At 37.3% G+C, this 20,577-nt stretch overlaps 2 protein-coding genes across 2 annotated transcripts; both read right to left on the reverse strand.

The window, feature by feature from the left end:
• Nucleotides 1-1,573: 1,573 nt before the first annotated feature.
• Nucleotides 1,574-10,908, reverse strand: dera (deoxyribose-phosphate aldolase (putative)). Its single transcript, XM_079622464.1, has 9 exons — nucleotides 10,696-10,908; nucleotides 10,136-10,233; nucleotides 9,907-10,054; nucleotides 8,415-8,510; nucleotides 8,168-8,302; nucleotides 7,222-7,350; nucleotides 4,543-4,655; nucleotides 4,310-4,459; nucleotides 1,574-4,035 (listed from the first exon to the last, which is right to left on the reverse strand). The coding sequence occupies exons 1-9, from the start codon at nucleotides 10,724-10,726 to the stop codon at nucleotides 3,979-3,981; spliced, it is 957 nt and encodes a 318-aa protein (XP_079478590.1). The 5' UTR covers nucleotides 10,727-10,908; the 3' UTR covers nucleotides 1,574-3,978.
• A 286-nt stretch (nucleotides 10,909-11,194) lies between these two features.
• Nucleotides 11,195-20,380, reverse strand: helb (helicase (DNA) B). Its single transcript, XM_079622462.1, has 13 exons — nucleotides 20,038-20,380; nucleotides 18,637-18,990; nucleotides 17,727-17,956; nucleotides 16,582-17,637; nucleotides 15,801-15,978; nucleotides 15,521-15,662; nucleotides 15,173-15,309; nucleotides 14,283-14,367; nucleotides 14,128-14,187; nucleotides 13,795-14,014; nucleotides 13,507-13,659; nucleotides 12,786-13,418; nucleotides 11,195-12,240 (listed from the first exon to the last, which is right to left on the reverse strand). The coding sequence occupies exons 1-13, from the start codon at nucleotides 20,249-20,251 to the stop codon at nucleotides 12,109-12,111; spliced, it is 3,594 nt and encodes a 1,197-aa protein (XP_079478588.1). The 5' UTR covers nucleotides 20,252-20,380; the 3' UTR covers nucleotides 11,195-12,108.
• Nucleotides 20,381-20,577: the final 197 nt, after the last annotated feature.

Genomic DNA, 20,577 nt, shown 5'->3' on the forward strand with positions numbered 1-20,577 from the left:
GATTGACTCCTAGTTTATAGTTAGCAATAATCTGAACTCATAATACTGGGAATCAGGGTCCAAATGTACCTTTTGCCACACATGCAAATAGCAAGTGAATTAAGATTACGTTTCAGTCTATACACCCGTAACTGTTTATTTATTATTAATGAATGAATAATACATTTGTAAAATGTATATACATAATTATAATCTTAATATAACTTATAATAATAATAATAATAATGGTAACACTTTACAATAATGTTTATTTTGTAAACATTAGGCCTAGTTAATGCATTAACTAACATGGAAATGAGCAATACGTTACAGTAGCTATTTTTTAATGTTTGTTAATGCTAGATAATAAAAATTGTCGTTTATTTTTGTTTGTTCATGTTAGTTCACAATCCATTAACTAATGTTAAAATGTTATATTAATAATGTATAAGTAAATGTTGAAATTAACATTGATTAATAAATGATGTAAGTGTTGTTCATTTTTAGTTTCATGTTAACTAACCTTACTGTAAATTGTATATATTTATTTATACAGTTGGTCTTCGTATTATATTTGTGCTGCTTCCTTCATTCAAAGAAGAATATTCTACATGTTGCCACGAGTCTTTGATTTTCATCGATCACATCATTACGGGTCAGATACCATATACAAATCTTAAGCCATGTATCATGTCAAAGCTCAAAATAAAGTTACCAGCCAACAACAGGGTAGGTTTTATTTACTCGGCAAAGGCAGTTTTGACTTGCATTTGGCACATTTTGGACCCCATTGGGAATGCTATTGTGTACCACAAAGTTTTCCCATTAAGATTTCCATGGGATGTTAAGAATTGTATCAGATTGTATGTCAAATGTAATGAAACACTTCAAATGCAAAACAGCGCCTTGAACAGTAGACCTACATATTCTAATGAATAATTCACATGTAATTCAGTCATTCCCTTTGGCATTTCAGCTGTTTCCTTGGTTCATTTACATTTCATTCACTGCATGACCTCATAATCAAATTAGACTGCTAGAACAAATGGATGTGTTCATAAAGATTTGAAAGAAAGAAACTGTGATAAAGGGTGGAAACGGATGCTAAAACTTAACTAGGGCTGGCTGATACATCACATATTCACAATACTTTAGCTAGCAATACAAAAAACATAAGACAAACTTCAGTAGCAAAAATTGTGTTAAAGGTTGATACGTCATTTTTGTGAACTCTGAATTCATTTGTTTGCATCAGCATAAAATAATATTCAGTCTTCATTTGGCATTTTTATATATTAATATATATGTTTCTGTTTATTACTATGTTTTACTTCTGTTAACTTAGTGAAAAACACTGGTAAACTATATATATTTTTAACTAGATTTTTACTATATCTAAAATCTATATTTTACTATATTTCATTATTTATTTTTACTATATTTATCTCTTGCCATACGAGAGACCATTCATTTTCTTGCCAATGAATTTTCAGGGGTGGGTCACCAGGTCTTCACACACTCACACACAGCCACTGTGCCTCCCTGATAAAATTTACTGGCACTTAAATGTATAATGCACACTAATATATTTCTTATGCATTAGTCAAATTTGTTTATTTCACCTTAAAATACATGATTATAGCATTGTTTTTGTGTTAGACAGTTGGAGAGGACAAAGATTAATAAAACTCACATATTATATTTCCCAGCTATATGAGTTTGTAAGAAATACACATGCCTGAAGGAGAGAATGTGATTGAGTAAAAGATGCGAGAGCTAGGAGAAAAGCAGGGAAGAAAGCGAAGGAGAGGAAGTGTTGTCTGTGGAGGGGAGAATCAATCTAAAGGCTAACTCAATCCCTCAGCGTTATCTGGGTTGGTGGCGTGGGCCACGGGTCCAGATTGCAGATGATCTACATGCCTTTATGTAAGTGAAGCTAATCTGTCATGGCCTCGGGGAGCACTGGGGCTCCATCACTCTTACTCAGCCCTGCCAGTGTGGCCTCATAAACTACTGCAGTCACTGCTAATGAAACACACAGCTGAACAGCTGATCAATGTGTGTCAGATAGATACAACTATAGATAGAATCATAGATAGGACAGACAGACAGAAATGAACGGAAAGATAGAAGGATATATGGACAAATGGATACTGTATATGGACGGCCGAACAAACAGAAGGACAGACAGACAGACAGACAGATGGATGTATGGAAGGACAAACAAACAGATGGATGGATGGACGGATGAACAGAAGGATAGACAGCAGACAGACAGACAGATGGATGTATTGTATGGACGGACGGACGAATGAACAAATAGATGGATGGATGGACAGACGGACGAACAAATGGATGGATGATGGATGAATATATGGATGGATGGATGGATGGAGGGATAGAGAATATGTGGACAAACGGATACTGAATATGGATGGACAAACAAACAGAAAGAAAGAAGGACAGACAGACTGATATATGGACAAATGGATTTATGGACAGATGAACAAACAGATGGATGGATGAACGGACGGAAAAACAGATAGACAAACAAACGGATGGATGGATGGTAGATGGATAGAAATGAACAGAAGGATAAAAAGATATATGGATAAATGGATACTGCATATGGATGGATGGATGAAGGAATTGAATGATGGATGGATGGATGAACGAACGAATAGATGGACGAACAAACAGATGGATGGTGGATAGACAGAAATTAATAGAAGGATATATGGACAAATGGATATTGCATTTGGATGGACGAACAAACAGAAGGATAGATAAGACAGCAGACAGACAGATGGATGTATGGAAGAACGAACGAGATAGAGAGAGAGAGAGAGAGAGAGAGAGAGAGAGAGAGAGAGAGAGAGAGAGAGAGAGAGAGAGAGAGAGAGAGAGAGAGAGAGAGAGATAGATAGATAGATAGATAGATAGATAGATAGATAGATAGATAGATAGATAGATAGATAGATAGATAGATAGATAGATAGATAGATAGATAGATAGATAGATAGATAGATAGATAGATAGATAGATAGATAGATAGATAGATAGATAGATAGATAGATAGATAGATAGATAGATAGATAGATAATAAAGTTTTTTATTCTGGGCTTTAATCAAGATCTAAATAATTATTTTTGAGCATTAATCAGTTCGTTGTTTCTGGATCCCGCTGCTTGTGGATCTCATAGGAATGCTAATACCAGTTCTACCGTAGTGCTTATGCAGGTATTATTAAGCTTTTGTGAGAATAGCTTTTACTGCTTCTCTGTGAATACAAATCTAGTTGTGCTCCAGTTTTCCGACTGAATTTACCGAAGTTTCAATCTCGCTCCACTCGCACCTCTCAGCTCATTCCCCATTCCGCAATTAATTCAGTCATTTATCCTCCATCCCAGTCAAGGGCACGGCCCGAGATCTCTTAATTAAAGAAGAAAGAGGGAGAAGAAAAAGAAAGTTCTCGGTCTTCAAACGAAGCTCTAACTGGCACGCGCTTTTATCTGATCATTTAAACTCTCTTAACCCCTCTTAATTAATCCCAAACACACACTTCTGACATCCAGCGCTTGATTAATGAAATTAGCTCAGCGGAAGTCAAATAACATCAGCCTCGGACAGTGATAGCGTAACCCCAGGTGCAGCTTACGAGATCTGTACGCTTGTCTGAGGAACAACTGCTGCTGCTGGGAATCGCAGATATGAGAGAGTGATGCAAGAGGCCTTTGCGCTGACGTAAAGCGAGCACTTTTACTTCTGACGGTTCAGGTTGCACCATGTCATCCAGAAATGTTCTTGGGTTTGCGTTTTTTCTACAAGACAACTTGAAAAAAGACATCCATATCTTAAGTCTTTACAATACAATCCAATATATTCTTAGTTTAGGACAGATACTGTGCTTCATTTCACTTCTTTTTACAATTCTTTTCATAAACAAGTGTGACGTCTTTCCATTGTGTCACTGAACAGCTTTCATCAGCCCAAATCAACTCAGGCCATAGGAAGTTCATGATAGGCGGGATAGCGTCCGGTCACGTAGTGGTAAATCTGTAACAATAAAAAAATGTAGATTAAAATAACGTTCAGCTTCAGGAAATCTATATATGAAGGCAAAGCTTTGTCAAACGCAGCTACATTTAGCCTAATGCATAAATAAAAGAGCTAATCTATATCCTATTCACCACAGGTGACCTGGGTCACGATGCCGCACTCCCTGAACAGTGTCTGTTTCCAGCCATAATGGATGCTAATTATCACTTTACCACATCTGAAGCCAGAATAGAGCAGCTTTGAGCGTGTGAAACAGTGTTGGTTTAATTACCTGCCGCTCGATGTCAGCTAACAGGCTACTTGCTCCTAGTCTGAAGAGGTAAGGATCGAGCCACTCGTCTCCAAGCTCTTCCTTCATCAGGGTCAGCCACACCACAGACTCCTGCGCCGTACGGATGCCTCCTGCGGGCTTGAAACCCACCTGAGGACCAACAAATGATCAGTCCAACAGGCTGGATGATTCCAATAAAAGAATGTGATTTAAGGGTACAACGGGTCCTTTACCTTATGGCCTGTCCTCAAGTGGTAGTCACGGATGGCCCGCACCATTACTATGGCAATGGGGTAAGTGGCATTGACTGACTCCTTGCCGGTCGAAGTTTTGATAAAGTCCGATCCTAGTGGTTAGAAAATACAAAGACTTTTGACTACTGGCATGAAGTATGGTCCACTTTGATCCGCATTCAGGAAGAGAAAAGCCAACTTAGACAATTCTTTTCATTTCTGAATGTAAAATGTATATTGATATTTTAGAGGGTGAAAATGTCAGGGTGATATATATTATAGAAAACCTTTTTAATTATTTGGCATTAACTTTATTATAATTATTAATTTAATTAAAATAGTATTCATTATAAATATTGGAAACTATTTTGTCCAAATTATCCAAAAAGTCCTACGGTGCAACCAACATGCAAATAAATAAAAATAAATAAAATAAAATGTATATTGACAAAGGACAATAAGTCTCTTAAAATATATATATCAGTTTTTTTTATGTACTTTTTTATGGCAAAAATATGTTTAGTTAAGGGTGTTAAATGTCATGTCGAGTGACTCCCCAAAAATTATGATATTTATGAATGAATAATTAATGATAATTGTAAATGTTTTTAAAAATCTTTTAGAAAAAGACGAAAATGATTAAAGGTCTGTTTACACCAAGGACGATAACTATAACAATAACAATAAAGATATGGTTAAAGAAAAATGATACTTCTAAAAGAATAGCAGAATCAAAACAATATCTTTGAAGTCACTTTCAGAATTCTTTTTTTCCAGCTGATGAATGATAAAACCATTGACAGCCAATCAGAATCCATCCTGCTTTAAAGAGCTGGAACAGAACGATATCGTCCACTGATGTGGAAGCTAATATAGTTATTGTTATCTTTATAGCTATCGTTTTTGGTGTAAAAAGGCCTTAAGATGTGTACATTTATTCACATGTATTCAAGGTTCAAGGAAATTGTGCTTTTAATTTTTACTTAATGGTTACACCACATGACATTTAAAGTCATCAAGCTAAAAACCTTTCTTGAAATTATATATACAAGATTTTCAAAGGCATATGAAACCAACATGAGAGCACATTTCAACATGGTTTCATACATCTGCATATTTTAGGTCACACTGGTTAGCCCAAAACTTGCATCTGACACTTGTTTGGCTCAGACTGACAGGTCAAAGTTCACTTCTTCAAAATAGAAAGTCCGGCACATTTTTAGCACCTCCATTCAGGCACTTCAGAGAGGCGTCAGATTCTGAACCCCGACAGGACATTAGTCGCGAGGGCAGGGGAGGCTAGACAAGAACATATGGTCCCGTCGGCAGGGCTCAGAGGGTGTGCGTTCCTTCATCAATAAGAGCTTTCATTTCTCCCTTCCTCTCCTTCATAGCCAATTACGGTTTATCAGCGTTCCGATAAAAATAGAAGATAAAATGACGCTTCTAATGGATGAACCACAAACTGTGGACCAGCTCTAACCCCCAGCACCCGAGTCCCGCCTGCCCTTCCTCATGTCTAATGACTGTTCATTACCGCACAGAACAAGATGAACATTTTACAGTTCATTAAAGATACGTTCTATGTGTTTTTCCACTCTTTTTCCCACCCCTTCCCCTTTCCTCCGACACTCTTTCACTCTATTGCTCACCCTCTCCCTCAAACTGACATAATCCTTGAGATTCGTTCTGGGGAGTCTTAATTACACGATAATGGATAACGGTTATTAAACGCGGGCGACAGTAATGAAGCTCTATTCATTTGCGGCGGAGCGGGGGGACACTGCCGGAGAGCGTGGGAGTAAAATAGCTCCGGCGTCGCAGATTAATAGGTGAAATTATCATTCAATTTCAGAAACCTCATACGCAATTCATAGGAACAAGGGGAGATTAAGGAATGAGCGCGGCGACAAAAGCAATGCATTTTAATAACGATCCCTATCAGAGCCGCTGACAATTGGGTACAGTAATCGGCTTAATGTGCAATGGCTATTTAAGCATATAGTCACTGGCCTGCTCTGTGTGTGTGTGTGTGTGTGTGTGTGTGTGTGTGTGTGTGTGTGTGTGTGTGTGTGTGTGTGTGTGTGTGTGTGTGTGTGTGTGTGTGTGTGTGTGTGTGTGTGTGTGTGTGTGTGTGGATGCTGAGTAAGGAAAGGATGAGCAATGGCGCCACACTCTGGACAAAAGATCAAACTTGCTTAAGGCAAGCATCACTGTTGGTATTGATCATACCAGGGGGTCAGATTTAGCTGGTTAGCATGAGCCGCTAGTCCCTGCTGGTGGATGATGTTACTGCACAGACACTAAAAAGTGTGCATTCTTCAGACCCTGTCCCAAATGGCACCCTAAACACTTGTGGTCTTCCTACGGGTCCGCACTTTCATGACGTAACGCCGCTTTTGACACCGAAAATGACAAATGGGCCACCCTACGGTCTCATTGACTTAACGGGCACGTTCACACGGCAGCCTTTGTAAGTCCACAAGACTGAAAGTGCATATGAAGTGTGCCATTCGGGACAGGGCATGACAAGTCAAAAATATCAGAGTGATAGAACTGTCCTATTATCATAATATAGAAAATTATTTAATAATTTTTATTTTCTGACTTCAGGACTGCAAGCAGTTCTGCGAATTAAAACTAAATGTTTCCTCTGAGATCTATGCTTAATGTCCTCACCTGCCATCATGGACACCAAGCTGGCCTTGTAGACGTTTGTGAAGGTTCCCAGCTCTCCCACTGCCAGGATGGTCTTCATATGGGCATCTTCACAGGCCTCTCTGAACTGCCGGATCTCATCGTAGAGGGCTGAGGAGATCATTTAACAATGAGAGACAAAAATTTACTGTCGTCCATTTGTATGTTCACCAGCTATCAAAGTAGAACTGAAGAAAAACATACTTTGTGTACTTTTATATAAAGAAGTGTGATGGTTATGGCCATTGTCAGCTGATCAGTTTGGAAGAGAGCAGCTTAAAGAGGACCTCTTTTACAAAGTCTTAATTTAGTTTTTGGGGTCTCCAAGAATAGGTTTTCATGCTTGAATGTTAAAAAAAAAAAACGTATTTTTCACATATTTGACATGGTTGCAACACCTCTCTTCCCAGTCTGTCTGTAACGCTCTGTTCAGTTCCTTTCTCTATAAAACCCCTCCTTCCGAGAAAATCTCAATGTGATCTGATTGGTTGGCTGGATCAGTGTGTTGTGATTGGTCAACCACTTAGCGTTTCGGAAATGTCACGAATGTTTAAACAAACTACTAAAGCAATTCAAGCAGGCCTTTTTTTTGTGCATACCTTGGGGCGGGAATGATTTAAATGAGGAATATTGTGACGTGTACGATCCCAGAAGAAAACTCAAGACTACAAATCGAGGTGTTTCAGGGAGTTCAGAAACAGTGCTTGCTGATGTTGAGAATAACTCTGTTTGGAGTTGACTTTGTGCTTTGTTACTTTCCAGACCTTTTTATGCTCAAACAGCAACATCACACACTAAAGAAAGTTGAAATGTAAAAAAGCATAATTAGGACCACTTTAAAACCAACAGACAGACTGGTTTAAGAGGATTTTTTTGGTAGGAACTGTATCTGCATTCCCTTAGTACCCTGGATAGTGGTTACACACACCTGCCCATTGTCCAGTGAGTGCTAAAGTCCGGTTTATGACAATATCAATCTCTGTAGCACCATCCTTCACAGCCATCCGGACCTCCTCGAGACGGGTCTTCAGTGGCGTCTGTCCAGCAGGGAAACCAGTGGCCACTGAAGCAAAGAGAATGAGATGATGCGAGACAATGCGGTTCCACCATCTCTGGGATGATGTCTATAGAAGGATTGAAATGTGTTTTAAGATAAGCAGTTTCAAACGTCTTACCAGATGCAACAGGAAGACTAGAGTTTGCCGCCTTCAGAGACTTTACAGCATCAGCCACCCGTGATGGGTACACACAGACAGCTGCAGTCGTTATTCCTGGAAAACACACACACACACACACACAAAAAAATCTAGAATTCTTTTCAAGACTACATTTTAATAAGTACATACAGCACAATAATACAGAGAGAACACCTACAGTTCCGTTAACGTCTAATGTTTGTTATGCTGCATACTATTTTTCTTTATTCAGTAAAAGGTTGAATTTAATTTGTTGAAGTCACTGATCACTTCAGCCAGTCAATTTCTGTCAAAAGAGCTTTGTCTCCCTCTTGTGGGCAGATATACAGTGACATGTTTATGTTGCTAAAACTGAAAACCATCAATACAATAAAACATAATATAAAATAATCTAATAAAGTTTTTAAAGAAGTCTCTTATTCTCACCAAGGTTGCATTAATTTGAATAAAAATACAGTTAAAATGTGTAATATTGCAATTTAAAATAACTGTTTTTCTATTTTAATACATTTAAAATGTAATTTATTCCAGGGATGGCAAAACTGCATTTTCAGCAGCCATTACCCCAGTCTTCATTGTCACATGATCCTTGTAATATGCAGATTTGATGTTTAAGAATTTTATTATTATTATTATTTTTAATGTTGCAAAAAGTTGCGATGCTTATTATAACTGTCTTTACTGTCAGTTTTGATCCATTTAATGCATCTTTGCTGAATAAAAATATAAATTTATCTAAAAAAAACTTAAAATTCTAATGGCCCCAAACCTTTGAACAGTAGTGTACTATAATAATAATTTATCAAATATTAAAAGTATATCAAAAGTATAAAATATATAATAAAGACAAATAAAAACTATCTAGCACTTTGGGAACAATAATGAGTTTTCGAAAATGTTTTATATTTTTCAGAGCTAGTATCATTAAAGGGATAGTTCACTTTAAAATTTAAATTCTGTCATCATTTACTCACCCTCAAGTTGTTTCAAACCTGTATTAATTTATTTCTTCTGCTGAACACAAAGAAAGATATTTTGAAGAATGTCAGTAACCAAACAGTAGTCTGTACCCATTGACTTCCATAGTAGGAAAAAAAATACTACGGAAGTCAATGGGTACAGACTACTGTTTGGTTACTGACATTCTTCAAAATATCTTTCTTTGTGTTCAGCAGAAGAAATAAATTAATACAGGTTTGAAACAACTTGAGGGTGAGTAAATGATGACAGAATTTTAATTTTAAAGTGAACTATCCCTTTAAATATACTAGTAATCTGTATGAATCCAAATTTCTAGATTAATGTCAATTACTATGATCTAAAAATGCTTTTAACAGTAATTTGTTTAATGGGTTTAAGCTTATTTTATACTGAAACCTGCAATATGAGTGACAGAAGATAAATGCGGAATCAAGTGCACCAACAGGTATGATGTGACAAATATATGTAAAACTCCTCCAGAAAGAGGCACCTTTGTCATGCATGTCCATGCTCTTCAGCAGATCGTGACGGATGGGGTGTGTGGCCTTCATACAGAGTCGGTGGACATTGGAAGGTGTGTCGTCACCGGCGAGGGTCGTCAGATCAATGCATGTGACCGCCTTCAGCATCCAGGCAGCCTACAATATCAATGCAGGTCAATAAAGATGGCATCAAGCAATAGGAGTGAGCATGTACCAGAAATATTGTAAACAGTTTACCTGCCACTGTTTTTTGGCCACTTTGTGTCCCTGGATCTGCTGGGCTCTTTTAAGAACAGCCTGAGTGTTGACTCTGACTTTTGAAACCCATTCCAGATCTAAAATAAGGCAAGAATAAATAATAAAGGATGTTTTAAAAGCAGTTGTGTCTGGTTATTTCCCTCTGCTCAACTTGTGTCATGAGACACATGGGTCATGTGAAATTCATTAAGGGCATTTTATTTAGAGTTCAGAATCAACTGTAGGGTAAGAAGAAAGAAAACCAGAAATGCACTTAAGATAAACTACACTGGCCGTATGAAGGTTGAATTTGGGAGTTTTAACTGCTCAGATTGAGTTAAAGATTAACCACATATAACACAGAGAATATACTTTGCACTTTACATGTTCAATGATGTTAAACGTATAGCTTAAGTTACATCACTATGTCTGTTGCTCGTCATCAGTGGCTTGCAAAGAACTTTAATTTCTGTCTTCTGTCCTTTTTAATTAAATGCCTGTCCTATCACGTGAAAAAGTAGCGGTATTAATTAAAGTTTTTTTTATATATATTAACTTACCAAGATGCATTCCTGGATTTCTTGCGGACATGGTGAAATATAACTCACTGGATGAACTTAACTTTTAAAAATCGGGTTGATTTGTTAAGTAGCAGCTACCAGCTCTGCACACTGACAGTTTTCACGATCCTGCGCGTCTTCCGGGATTGCTCGTCACTGATACGCCGACGCAGAACACTTCAAGCCAATCATTTCACCGCGCAAGCAAGGCGTAGAGTGATGACGTTCTTTTGTATTTATTAACGTGTGACAAGTGAGAATTCCTTGACAATGTTCTTATGTTATTTACCATTTATGTTAGATTATAATAATAAAAAAACCTAAAGTAGAGGGGTCTTTACCGGTATATTAAAATAGAAATAGTCGGCATATTTTGAACAAAAGTATAGGTTCTCTTTGACAAGTGAATATCTGAGATTGTTCTTTCTTGATACCCCCAGAAAAGCAGAAATATGCACAAATAAGGGGGAGTAAAACCCTGAATATTTGATCAATAACACAAAAAGAACTCAATGTGCTGTTTTTATTCAATTTAGCGGTATTTTAAATGTATCTACATATATTAAAAGAGATGAAAGCTGCACATTAGATTTGAGAAACAATTGGTAGGATGCCATTTAAGATGAGAAACATGAGTGCATGTTTAATATACATAGATCAAACATGCATTTAAGCCTGAATAAACAAAAAAAGGCTGCTATTGTTCAGTCTGGTTTATTAGATGATGTGACGTTAGACGACCATCATACTGAGCTTTTGAAATAAACCGGTCACATTTCAGGTTTAAAATAAAAAGTGAAATTATGCCAACAAATACAACATCCATTGAAACCTCAATTGGATTTTGTATTGAGCCTTAATGGGTTTGTATCCTGAATTGTGAAGTCTAGAATCAAACAATTGCTTCAGCCCTAATAGATAAAAACGCTGTGATTCATATTATATAAAAATGGACATTTAACAAAAAACAAAAATTTGCATAACATGTTTGCACCTTAAGTTTTCTAGGAAAAATAAATGCATAAAAGTGATTTAAAAATTATACGGTAATATACAAGGATGAGTTATGACTTTCATTACAAATCTGGTCTACATATAGAAAAAATGTTTTGGATATGGCAAAAATTGCACTTCAGTTTAAGATTCAAGCCTTCTTTTACTCAATTGTTATGATTTAAGAATTATACTTTTCAAAGGATGTCTAGCACAAATTAGAACTCACACATCTCGAACACAGAGCCATAATATATTACAAGATATTGTTATTCTCAAGGGTGAAACTAGCAAGTTATTCATAATTATGTAAAAAGCTAATTCAGGTTTATCCAAATCCTCTGAAAAGCCAAATAACATGCACATTTGGACTGATTTAGTTCTTTCCGCTTTGGCATGTTGGGTCTGAGAATGACCCCTCTACGGCTTTTCATTGTGAAGATCTGAATAGTCTCGGAAGAGCTGCCTGCCGTGGGTTTTGGAGCTGGGACTTGTAATGGACAGAAGATTCAGTCTTGAGCTGCACAACGGAGAATCTTCTGAAGTGGTTTTCTGAAGCAAGGGATCACAGAATGTTAAGCATGTTCAGCGTAAAACATTCAGTATATGATTACATTTCAAATTATATCACTGTTGTCTATGAATGGAGCGCCAATTTAGCATATTTTGATCCTAAATTAATTTATAATCATAAATATTAATGTCTGACACATTCATCACATAATTTATTTTCTGCACGTAATACAACTTCAAAATAAAAGTTTCAGTTGTAGAGAGAGGAGAGGGGGAAGAGACCGTGAAGGGAAGGAAATGCAGATAAGACAATACAAAGGTGTGATTGTGTCTCGGGTGAGGGTGCTAATTTTGCAAGACAGAGTTCAAATGTTAATTTCCAGAAAAGTCTTTTGTTTTCCTAGAGAGAAGCCCACTCTGGGTCCAGACATCTTGACACTTGGCATTTTTCATAATGCCATTGTACCAATAAAGCTTTGAGCTCAGGTATGACATCTTAATGATCAAATATCCAGTAAAAAAATTTGTGATCAGTTACAAAATAGCACATTGTCTGTCAATCAATGTTCTAGTGTATATGTTACCTTTGGTAGTTTAGTCGGCGTACTGCAGGTGTCCACAGGAATCAGCCGTTTACAGCTCCTGCTGCTTTCATTTGGGGAAGAGCTGATCGTCTCGAACAACGTTGCATCTTCAACCTGATTGGAAAATTCGGACACATGTTCATTCTGCACCATGCTTGGCTCATCACAACCATCCATGGGCGACCAGGAGTAGGTTTGACTGAATGCCATGTCATCTTGTAAAGAGATATTGGATGTTTGATGGTTTTGTCCATTTTCTTCCTTGTAGAGGTGTCGTATAAATGAAGGTTTTGCGCTGGAGAATGACTGGGGGAGGCTGGGGCAATGTGTGGCCACGGGTGTGGACTGTGAAGCCCCGAAACTGTGGTTGACTGGAGTCTCTACTTGACTCTGAGTGCAGACAGACTGAGTCAAAAAGTCTACAGAACCTTGTTTGGCAACTGTTGTTTTGACGAACCAGCACAATCGTGTGTTACGTGGGGTGATCCATTTCTTGATGGCTCCTTCTATGTCGCTCTCTGTACCCACCACATACACACGCTTCTGACCGCGTGTCACTGCAGTGTATACATGCTGCCAGTTTTGAGCAATGCTGTCTCCAAGAACGTACACAATAGTTTCAGACTCTGAGCCCTGAAGTGAGAAAACAAATAAGCACTTTGCATGAAAGCAGAGACAAATGCAGTGAAGAGGGCCGTAGACGAACAAAGAGCATCAATACCTGAAAGGTGTGAATGGTTCTTGCCCAAGCATGCCGCAGTTTACACTCTCTCTGTAGTTCCCTGTAGTCACACGTCACCACGCGCCCATTTACATCATCTAGTGTCAGATAGCGCCTTTTTTTTTTTTTTCCTTCCTCAACCTCCGTCACATCCTGTGATTGGTGTACAATTACAAGGACAAGTTAAACCAACTCAGGTTATTATCACTCAAAACTAAGCATTTTGAATTTAAAAGCATAAAAATAATTTTGAGATTATAAATAAATACATAAATAAAACTCCAGTACATTTTCAATAAAAAAAATTTCCCCATTGCACAGGCGCTCTTTCTTCTCCTTCGTCTGTTCATCTTGTCTCTGTTTCCCGCCATTATCATGGGAAGAGCTGGCATAATCACGTGAAGCTCCGACAGTCACATCTCTCCTCTCCTCGTGGTCTGAGACATAGCCATTCTTAGTGCAGCAAACTTTATCCTTTCTTTGGAAGTTGAATGTCTTTTTGGAAGTCCTGAAATTAATGAATTACTAAATATTAAAACAGAAATATACTTCTAAAAAAGGCAACCTATGGAATTGGTATAGAGTGGAATAAAAGGCTTATTTATTTGTAAGAAAACTAACTTTGTAGTATGCTGAGAATAATGCTGGCAGCAAAGCTCATTGATCAACTCACAGTCTTTCCTGTGAACAATAGAAACAGGAACTTTAGCAAACTCAGCATTTTCTTAAAAAGATTGACATCTCAGCATAGAGTGACAAAGCTAAATCTGTCTTACCTCCTGAAAGCCACAAATTGTGAAGATTTATCACTTTTAAGTCCAGGAGCTTCCTTAAGTAAGAATTGAACGGCATCCTGGAGTTCTAAAGCAGCCCCAGAAATGTGTTGTTATTGCTCAATGTTAGATATACCATTTTGTTTGACAGTTATTTGGTGCCTCAACAATGCATTTGATTTGTAATTAGTTTTTTTTATTCGTAATTTACCATATCGGTATTGTCTTATATATGTTCGTTTTTAATGTTCTCATTATCGGCCCAATAATTTTTTTTGGATAATTTCCTTCAGATACTTCACTTCAGACACTTCAGATACGTACTGTTCGCCCTGATGGTTTTGAATTGCTAGAAATATGATTGAAATCACTTAAAAAATAGGCTACATAAAATTATAATGAGAACATTATAATTGTGTGCTTGGGACATGGTTTTTAATGGTGAGACTTTTGTTTTTGTAATCAGGCCCTCAAAAATTCTAAGATTTTGATTTATCGGCCAATATATCAGTTATCGGCTTTCAAATATAAAGAATTATAGGTTATGTAATGTATTGAAGGTGGCTGTGTGGCCACCCGAAGTATCAACTGAGTCACAGACAACAGGAAGTGTATATTCAGGAAAACCTGCAGTACAATAAACACACAGGAGCCCACTCAATTGTCCTGAAGACAATCCAGTGATTGGTTTCCTTTTGATCAGTGTGTTTCTTTTGTTATTCAGATTGTCAGGGCCTTCAGGTTCACAGCTTTACTACAGATGCAAAGAATGTGACAGTGTAAACACCTCACATAATTCTTCACTTCCTAGCTTATATTATACAAGTGTTGTGAAAAGAATAAAGCCATTTAAAGTAATTTTTTTTAAACATATTTCATAACTGCTCACTTACCAAAAGAATAGTTTTCTCCACTGATTTTGACAAATATGAATCTTTTGTCAGATGCCACTGTGGAGGGTCTTGCCATTTTTATGGTGGCATCAAACTCCAGAGGACTGTAAAGCCTTTTTTTACCCATCGCTGAGATGCTGAAATCAAATAAAAGCATGTAAATAAAAGCATTATGATTAATAAACTGTCATTAGGATTAAGAAACTCTATTAATATTTGTACAAATGACATATTTGTACATGAAAACATGTACACACAGCCAACAAACCAATAAGGAACCAAAGCTAAGAAGTTACTCAATGTTCTAAAAGCTCATCAAGCATTACAGAGTACAAGCTATCTGCTCACAGTCCAGCGTTTCTGACGATGAGCTCAGACTCGGCACGATGGTTGGTCTTCATCTCAATGGCCCACTGGACCTTCTTGAGGACTTCAAACAGATCGTACAGCGTGTTTCCAGGCTCAATGCTGGGCAGCTGCCTCACATCTCCTGCAGACACAAAATAATTGTTTTGGGTTTTTAATATTAATACAAGTACTACTTAAGGTAAACTGCAGAATATGTCACTGATAAATACATTGCAAATACGCACTAAATGATAAACTATTATGCATGCAATATGTCTACCCAAAATGATGAACTTCTGGAGGTCTGCATGTTTGGTAAGCATGCTGAGAACGGAGTGAAGGATCTGAACAGACACCAGGCTCCCTTCATCGACCACCAGCACCCGCACCTTCGAGAACTTCCATTCCTGAGGATTTCCACTGGGATCTTTTCCTGTATTCATGAAACTCCATAAAACCTGAAGAAAGAGGGGGTGGGGTTAACCATGTAAATATGTGTGTAATTAATACAAGGTATCAATACGCTAAAATTGGAATGAGCAGTTAGTGCAAAATATTAATTTATTGGACATATTGGAAAACAGAAACAATCAACATTGACAAAGCTGTGATTTAATGTTAATTAAGTGTGATGTAAAGTATAAAATATCATGTAATGCACTGTGAAGTCATGTAAATGTTGTTTAAGCCATGTAATGTTATGTTACGGAATATTATGTAAAGTTATACAATGCTTAAGACACATTACATTCTGAAATGTTATGTAATGTACTGTGAAGTTATGAAATGTTATGTGATGTTTAAGTGCATGCAATGCTATGAAATATGTAAAGTTGTCATGTTTAAGTTATTGTTATGTAAAGTTGTGAAATTTAATGTTATGTAATGTCATGTAAAGTTATGTTATGAAATGCTATGTAGTGTTAAATTGTTGTTTAAGTTATGTAATGTTATGTTACATTATGTTGTGAAATATTATGTAGTGTAAAATTATGTTTAAGTTAAGTAACATTACATTATGAAATGTAGTGTAATGTAAAGTTATGTTATGCGAACTATACCTGGTGCATAGTATAAGCAGTGAAGCCGGTTTTCTTAGTAAGAAGTGAAGAAGCTCTCCCTGTAGGAGCAGTTAGAAGAACTTCCACAGGCTTTTCATCACTGTCACTCGCCTCACTTTCTTTTTTCTCCTCGTGTACGTCTGACAGCAGCCCATTACTGGACCCCTGAGAGTCATTCTCAAAGACCTCACAGGCCTTCAGCACCTCTTCCCTGTCACTTGTCTGTTGCTCCATGGCCGCCTTAAACACCAGGCTGACCACTGTAGTCTTTCCACAACCTCCCTTCCCACTGATCACGGTCACCGGGTTAGCGCACATCATTTCTGCTGCTCGCACCTGATCGGGGTCCAACTCTATAGTAGACGGATCAACATCCATGCAGGTGGAGTCATCCGAGTCGTCGGAGTCTGAAGTGTGACTTTCCTCTTTAATAGTGAGCTTTGTAATTTCAACGGACTGAGGAGAATCACAACGGTTTGCCGTTCCTCCATTGTGGACCATGCTTGAAGTATCAGGCTGGGCAAAATCAAGAAGCATCTGCTCACACTCGGCCCCCTGAACTGCGTCATTTTGGGCTGCTGAAATTGATATGTTTGCATCAGCCTTAGATTTTCTCAAATTATCCATACTGCGTTTTTCACAAGCCTTTGCTCTTAATCGATCAAGCTGCGCTTTGCGAAGAACCTTCCTCACATCCAAGTGGATCTTCCAGGGTTCTCCCTCAACCAAGCCCCGTAAGCATTCAGCAATGCCTTTCTCATAGCCGAAGAGGTTCCTAAGTGCCACCTTTTCGACCTCCCTAATCAGCACCCCCTGTTTCTCAAGAAAATGCAAAGCATTCCAGGCACCCTCATCTCCAGTCTCAGGCAATATCTTATCCTGCAACATTTCCCGGTCGGCATACGTGCTGCCGGTGGCTCGGCAGTGTCTTTTCAGTTCCGCATACAAGAGCAAGGAGTTACGCTGGACCACCGGGATACTAGAAAATAAATTACAGTCTTTGAAGGCCTCCACTTTTGCTTCACATCGGATCAGACGTAATTCTTTATTCATAATCTGTTGAAAATATGTTCATTAAAGGATATCAAATAGTGAACGAAATAATTAGAAACCTAAACAGCAAGTGTCCCGGGAAGCAATCTTACATGGTTGAAGCCCAACTTCCATACATCAGTCTTGATGAGCTCCTCAAGTTTGTCCAATACATCTGTATTGTTCTGCTCTGGTGCAGTAGGATCATCTTCTTCGGAAGTTTCCGGCAAGCGTTTCATTCTTCCTTTGCTGATTATCTCCATAAACTGACCCGGCAGCAATGTTGGCAAGTATTTCATGATCCCAGGGTACAAGCTGGCGACTCTCACGTGTGTCCAAGCGACTGCATTTAAAGACAATTAACAAGAACAAGGTTTGTGATTTCAGCATCATTATTTTAATCACTTTTTTCATCATTATTATATGTGCAAAAGCATACTTTAGATTTAGATTAGGTTAAGGCTTAGAAACATTACCAGCATTTGTGACGTTTTCTGTAGCTATGTTTCCATCCACCAATTTTATGTGCATTTTGGGATATTGCATAAAAAAAATCTGGATGGAAATGCCAAGATGCGCATAAAAAACACACTGAATTGAGGCCGATACATTATTAATCCGAAAAGAAGACCTGTACATAAACTAAGAAGGAAACACATTTACCGAATACACTTTACACTAACAAAGAAAAGTAATCATATGCTTCCCAAATTGCAGAAAAGTCATATTTTGAAGTATACATATTTTGCACCAATTTCCCAGAAAGTGAAGATTTTTTTTCTCTTGGGATGGAAATGCTGCATTATTCGCAAATGTTTTAAGCTATATTCTAATTCTGTTAAAGTTAAATTTGCCACTTTGGATGGAAACATAGCTTGTGTCTTTGTTTAACGATAAAACATTTTTCAAATGGTTGCTACCGGTAAATATAATATTCTACCAAAAATCACTTCAAAAGCAACTCTGATATTGTTTTATGTGTTATGCATATTGTACAATTAGACATGGTATACATTTTCCAACCTGAGAAGTTGACATTTCCCTTGAGCTGTTCAGCCACAGCTTTATTCTCAGGCGATGAATCTTCAAACTCCTGCAGGACGTCCAGCACATTGACAAGCTCAACATGTCTGTCATTGGGCAACCACTGCATGAACATGCTAACGAAGTCAGGTTCTGCACTACATGCTTTAAGAAAAAGAGACACAAGTGACCGTCCCTCTGATCTCAGATTGGTGCGGAGGCTGTAGGAGGGATAGCCTTTGACAAAAGCTTTGTGCTGGCCTCGGCGAACTGTGCAGGTTATTTCCCACCAGGGATCACAGAGGAGAAAACGGCCCTCAACCCGGTACGTCTTTTTACCGGCCATGAATGACACTGCAAAAAAAAATAAGACATGCTTGAATCATTAATAGTTCGGTCCATAAACAAAGACTAAATGTCTATAAACAAAAATTCCACGAGAAAGTTAACTGTAAAAATAAACTTTATGTCTCCTGTAGGAGTGAGAAACAATGGCTAGTTGATTTTAATTGAAACAGTGTAAACTGTAAAATGGATTGACAGTGTGAACTGTACTAAACATGATTGTTTTTACTAACAACAATGTAATCTATATATAATTTATATATCCTTATTAGTGTAAAGTGTAAACAGGTTATTTTGTAACTATGTAAACAGGCTTACTTCGAAATTATTACTTTTACTTGTAACAGTCAATTGTAAACAGGCGTAGGCTACTTTGTAACTTCTAACAATGAAAAGTAAATATCGCTTCATATGAGTAAGTGATGTTCAAAATTCAAAATCAAAATATAAAATGATACAGCTTTTACATTTACATTTAGTAATTTAGCAAACGCTTCTTACAGCTGAGGACTACAGCAAGCGAGTCATCGCTTTTACATGATCATTTTACTTTAAAACTCAACAATTTAAGAAAATAAATTAGAATTTAAGAAAACATTATGCTTGAAGTTGGAAAATTTCCTACAATATAGCCTAATAAAACATATATAAATGTATATGCCTATTACTTGACACATCACATAAATATATAGCCTAAAACACTTTCGACATGTAGCCTAGTACTGTACAAAAAAAAAGGATGTTTTTATTTAGGCCCATTCAGATCTGTTATGTTTTAATTTCACTTTTCAGTGACCCTATGTAAAACGTAAACATGGATACTTTGTTTCATACCATAACAATGCAAAATACAAACATGGCCGCTTTCGTACTCGCAAACTTGTGAAATGAAAACATGGTTACTTGTAGCAATGTTAATTGAAAACATGTTTTTATGTTTACTGAACACATGTTTACGTGTTGTTGCTGTTATTGCAAACACGTTTAGATCTGCTAACTTTGTGTTCATATAACCAAAGGATAAAACATGTTTGGTAAAATGTAATGTTGTTTTACCTTCTTTTGACGCTGGCACGGAAGATTTAAATACGTTAGCCCCAGATGAGACAGAGTCCATCTCTTTCATGTCAAGAAATTCAGGCTGTATTTCCTCCTCGTCTTCATCTTCACTTCCTGAAACATCATCTTGGTTTGACTGGACAACCTCACGTTCTGGTAAAATGTAACCAATTATGTTTTTTAATCCGGCGGTGGGACTTTGCAGCGCCATGTTTACTTATGCGGTCCGTTTGAAGATTTCTACAGTTCGCGAGCGCGGTTAAATTTTTGACTCATGAGTCTCATGACTGTAACCATTATCAACAACAGCCAATCACATCACACCAAAATAAAAGGCCGTTTATGTGCTGCTTCCGGTCAATGGAATCACCAAAAGGTAACTGTCACACCAGATTAGATTCTTCATTTATTGTAAAATATTAACCTTAATTAATATTAACCTAAATCAAATAAAAAAATATAAAGTATTGTATATAATGTTAAACATGCACATGCTATTACATGCTCCACGCTTAAAATAATAACAAACCGAAAATG

Source organism: Phoxinus phoxinus (assembly GCF_949152265.1).
Source record: "Phoxinus phoxinus genome assembly, chromosome: 9".
NCBI lineage: Eukaryota > Metazoa > Chordata > Actinopteri > Cypriniformes > Leuciscidae > Phoxinus > Phoxinus phoxinus.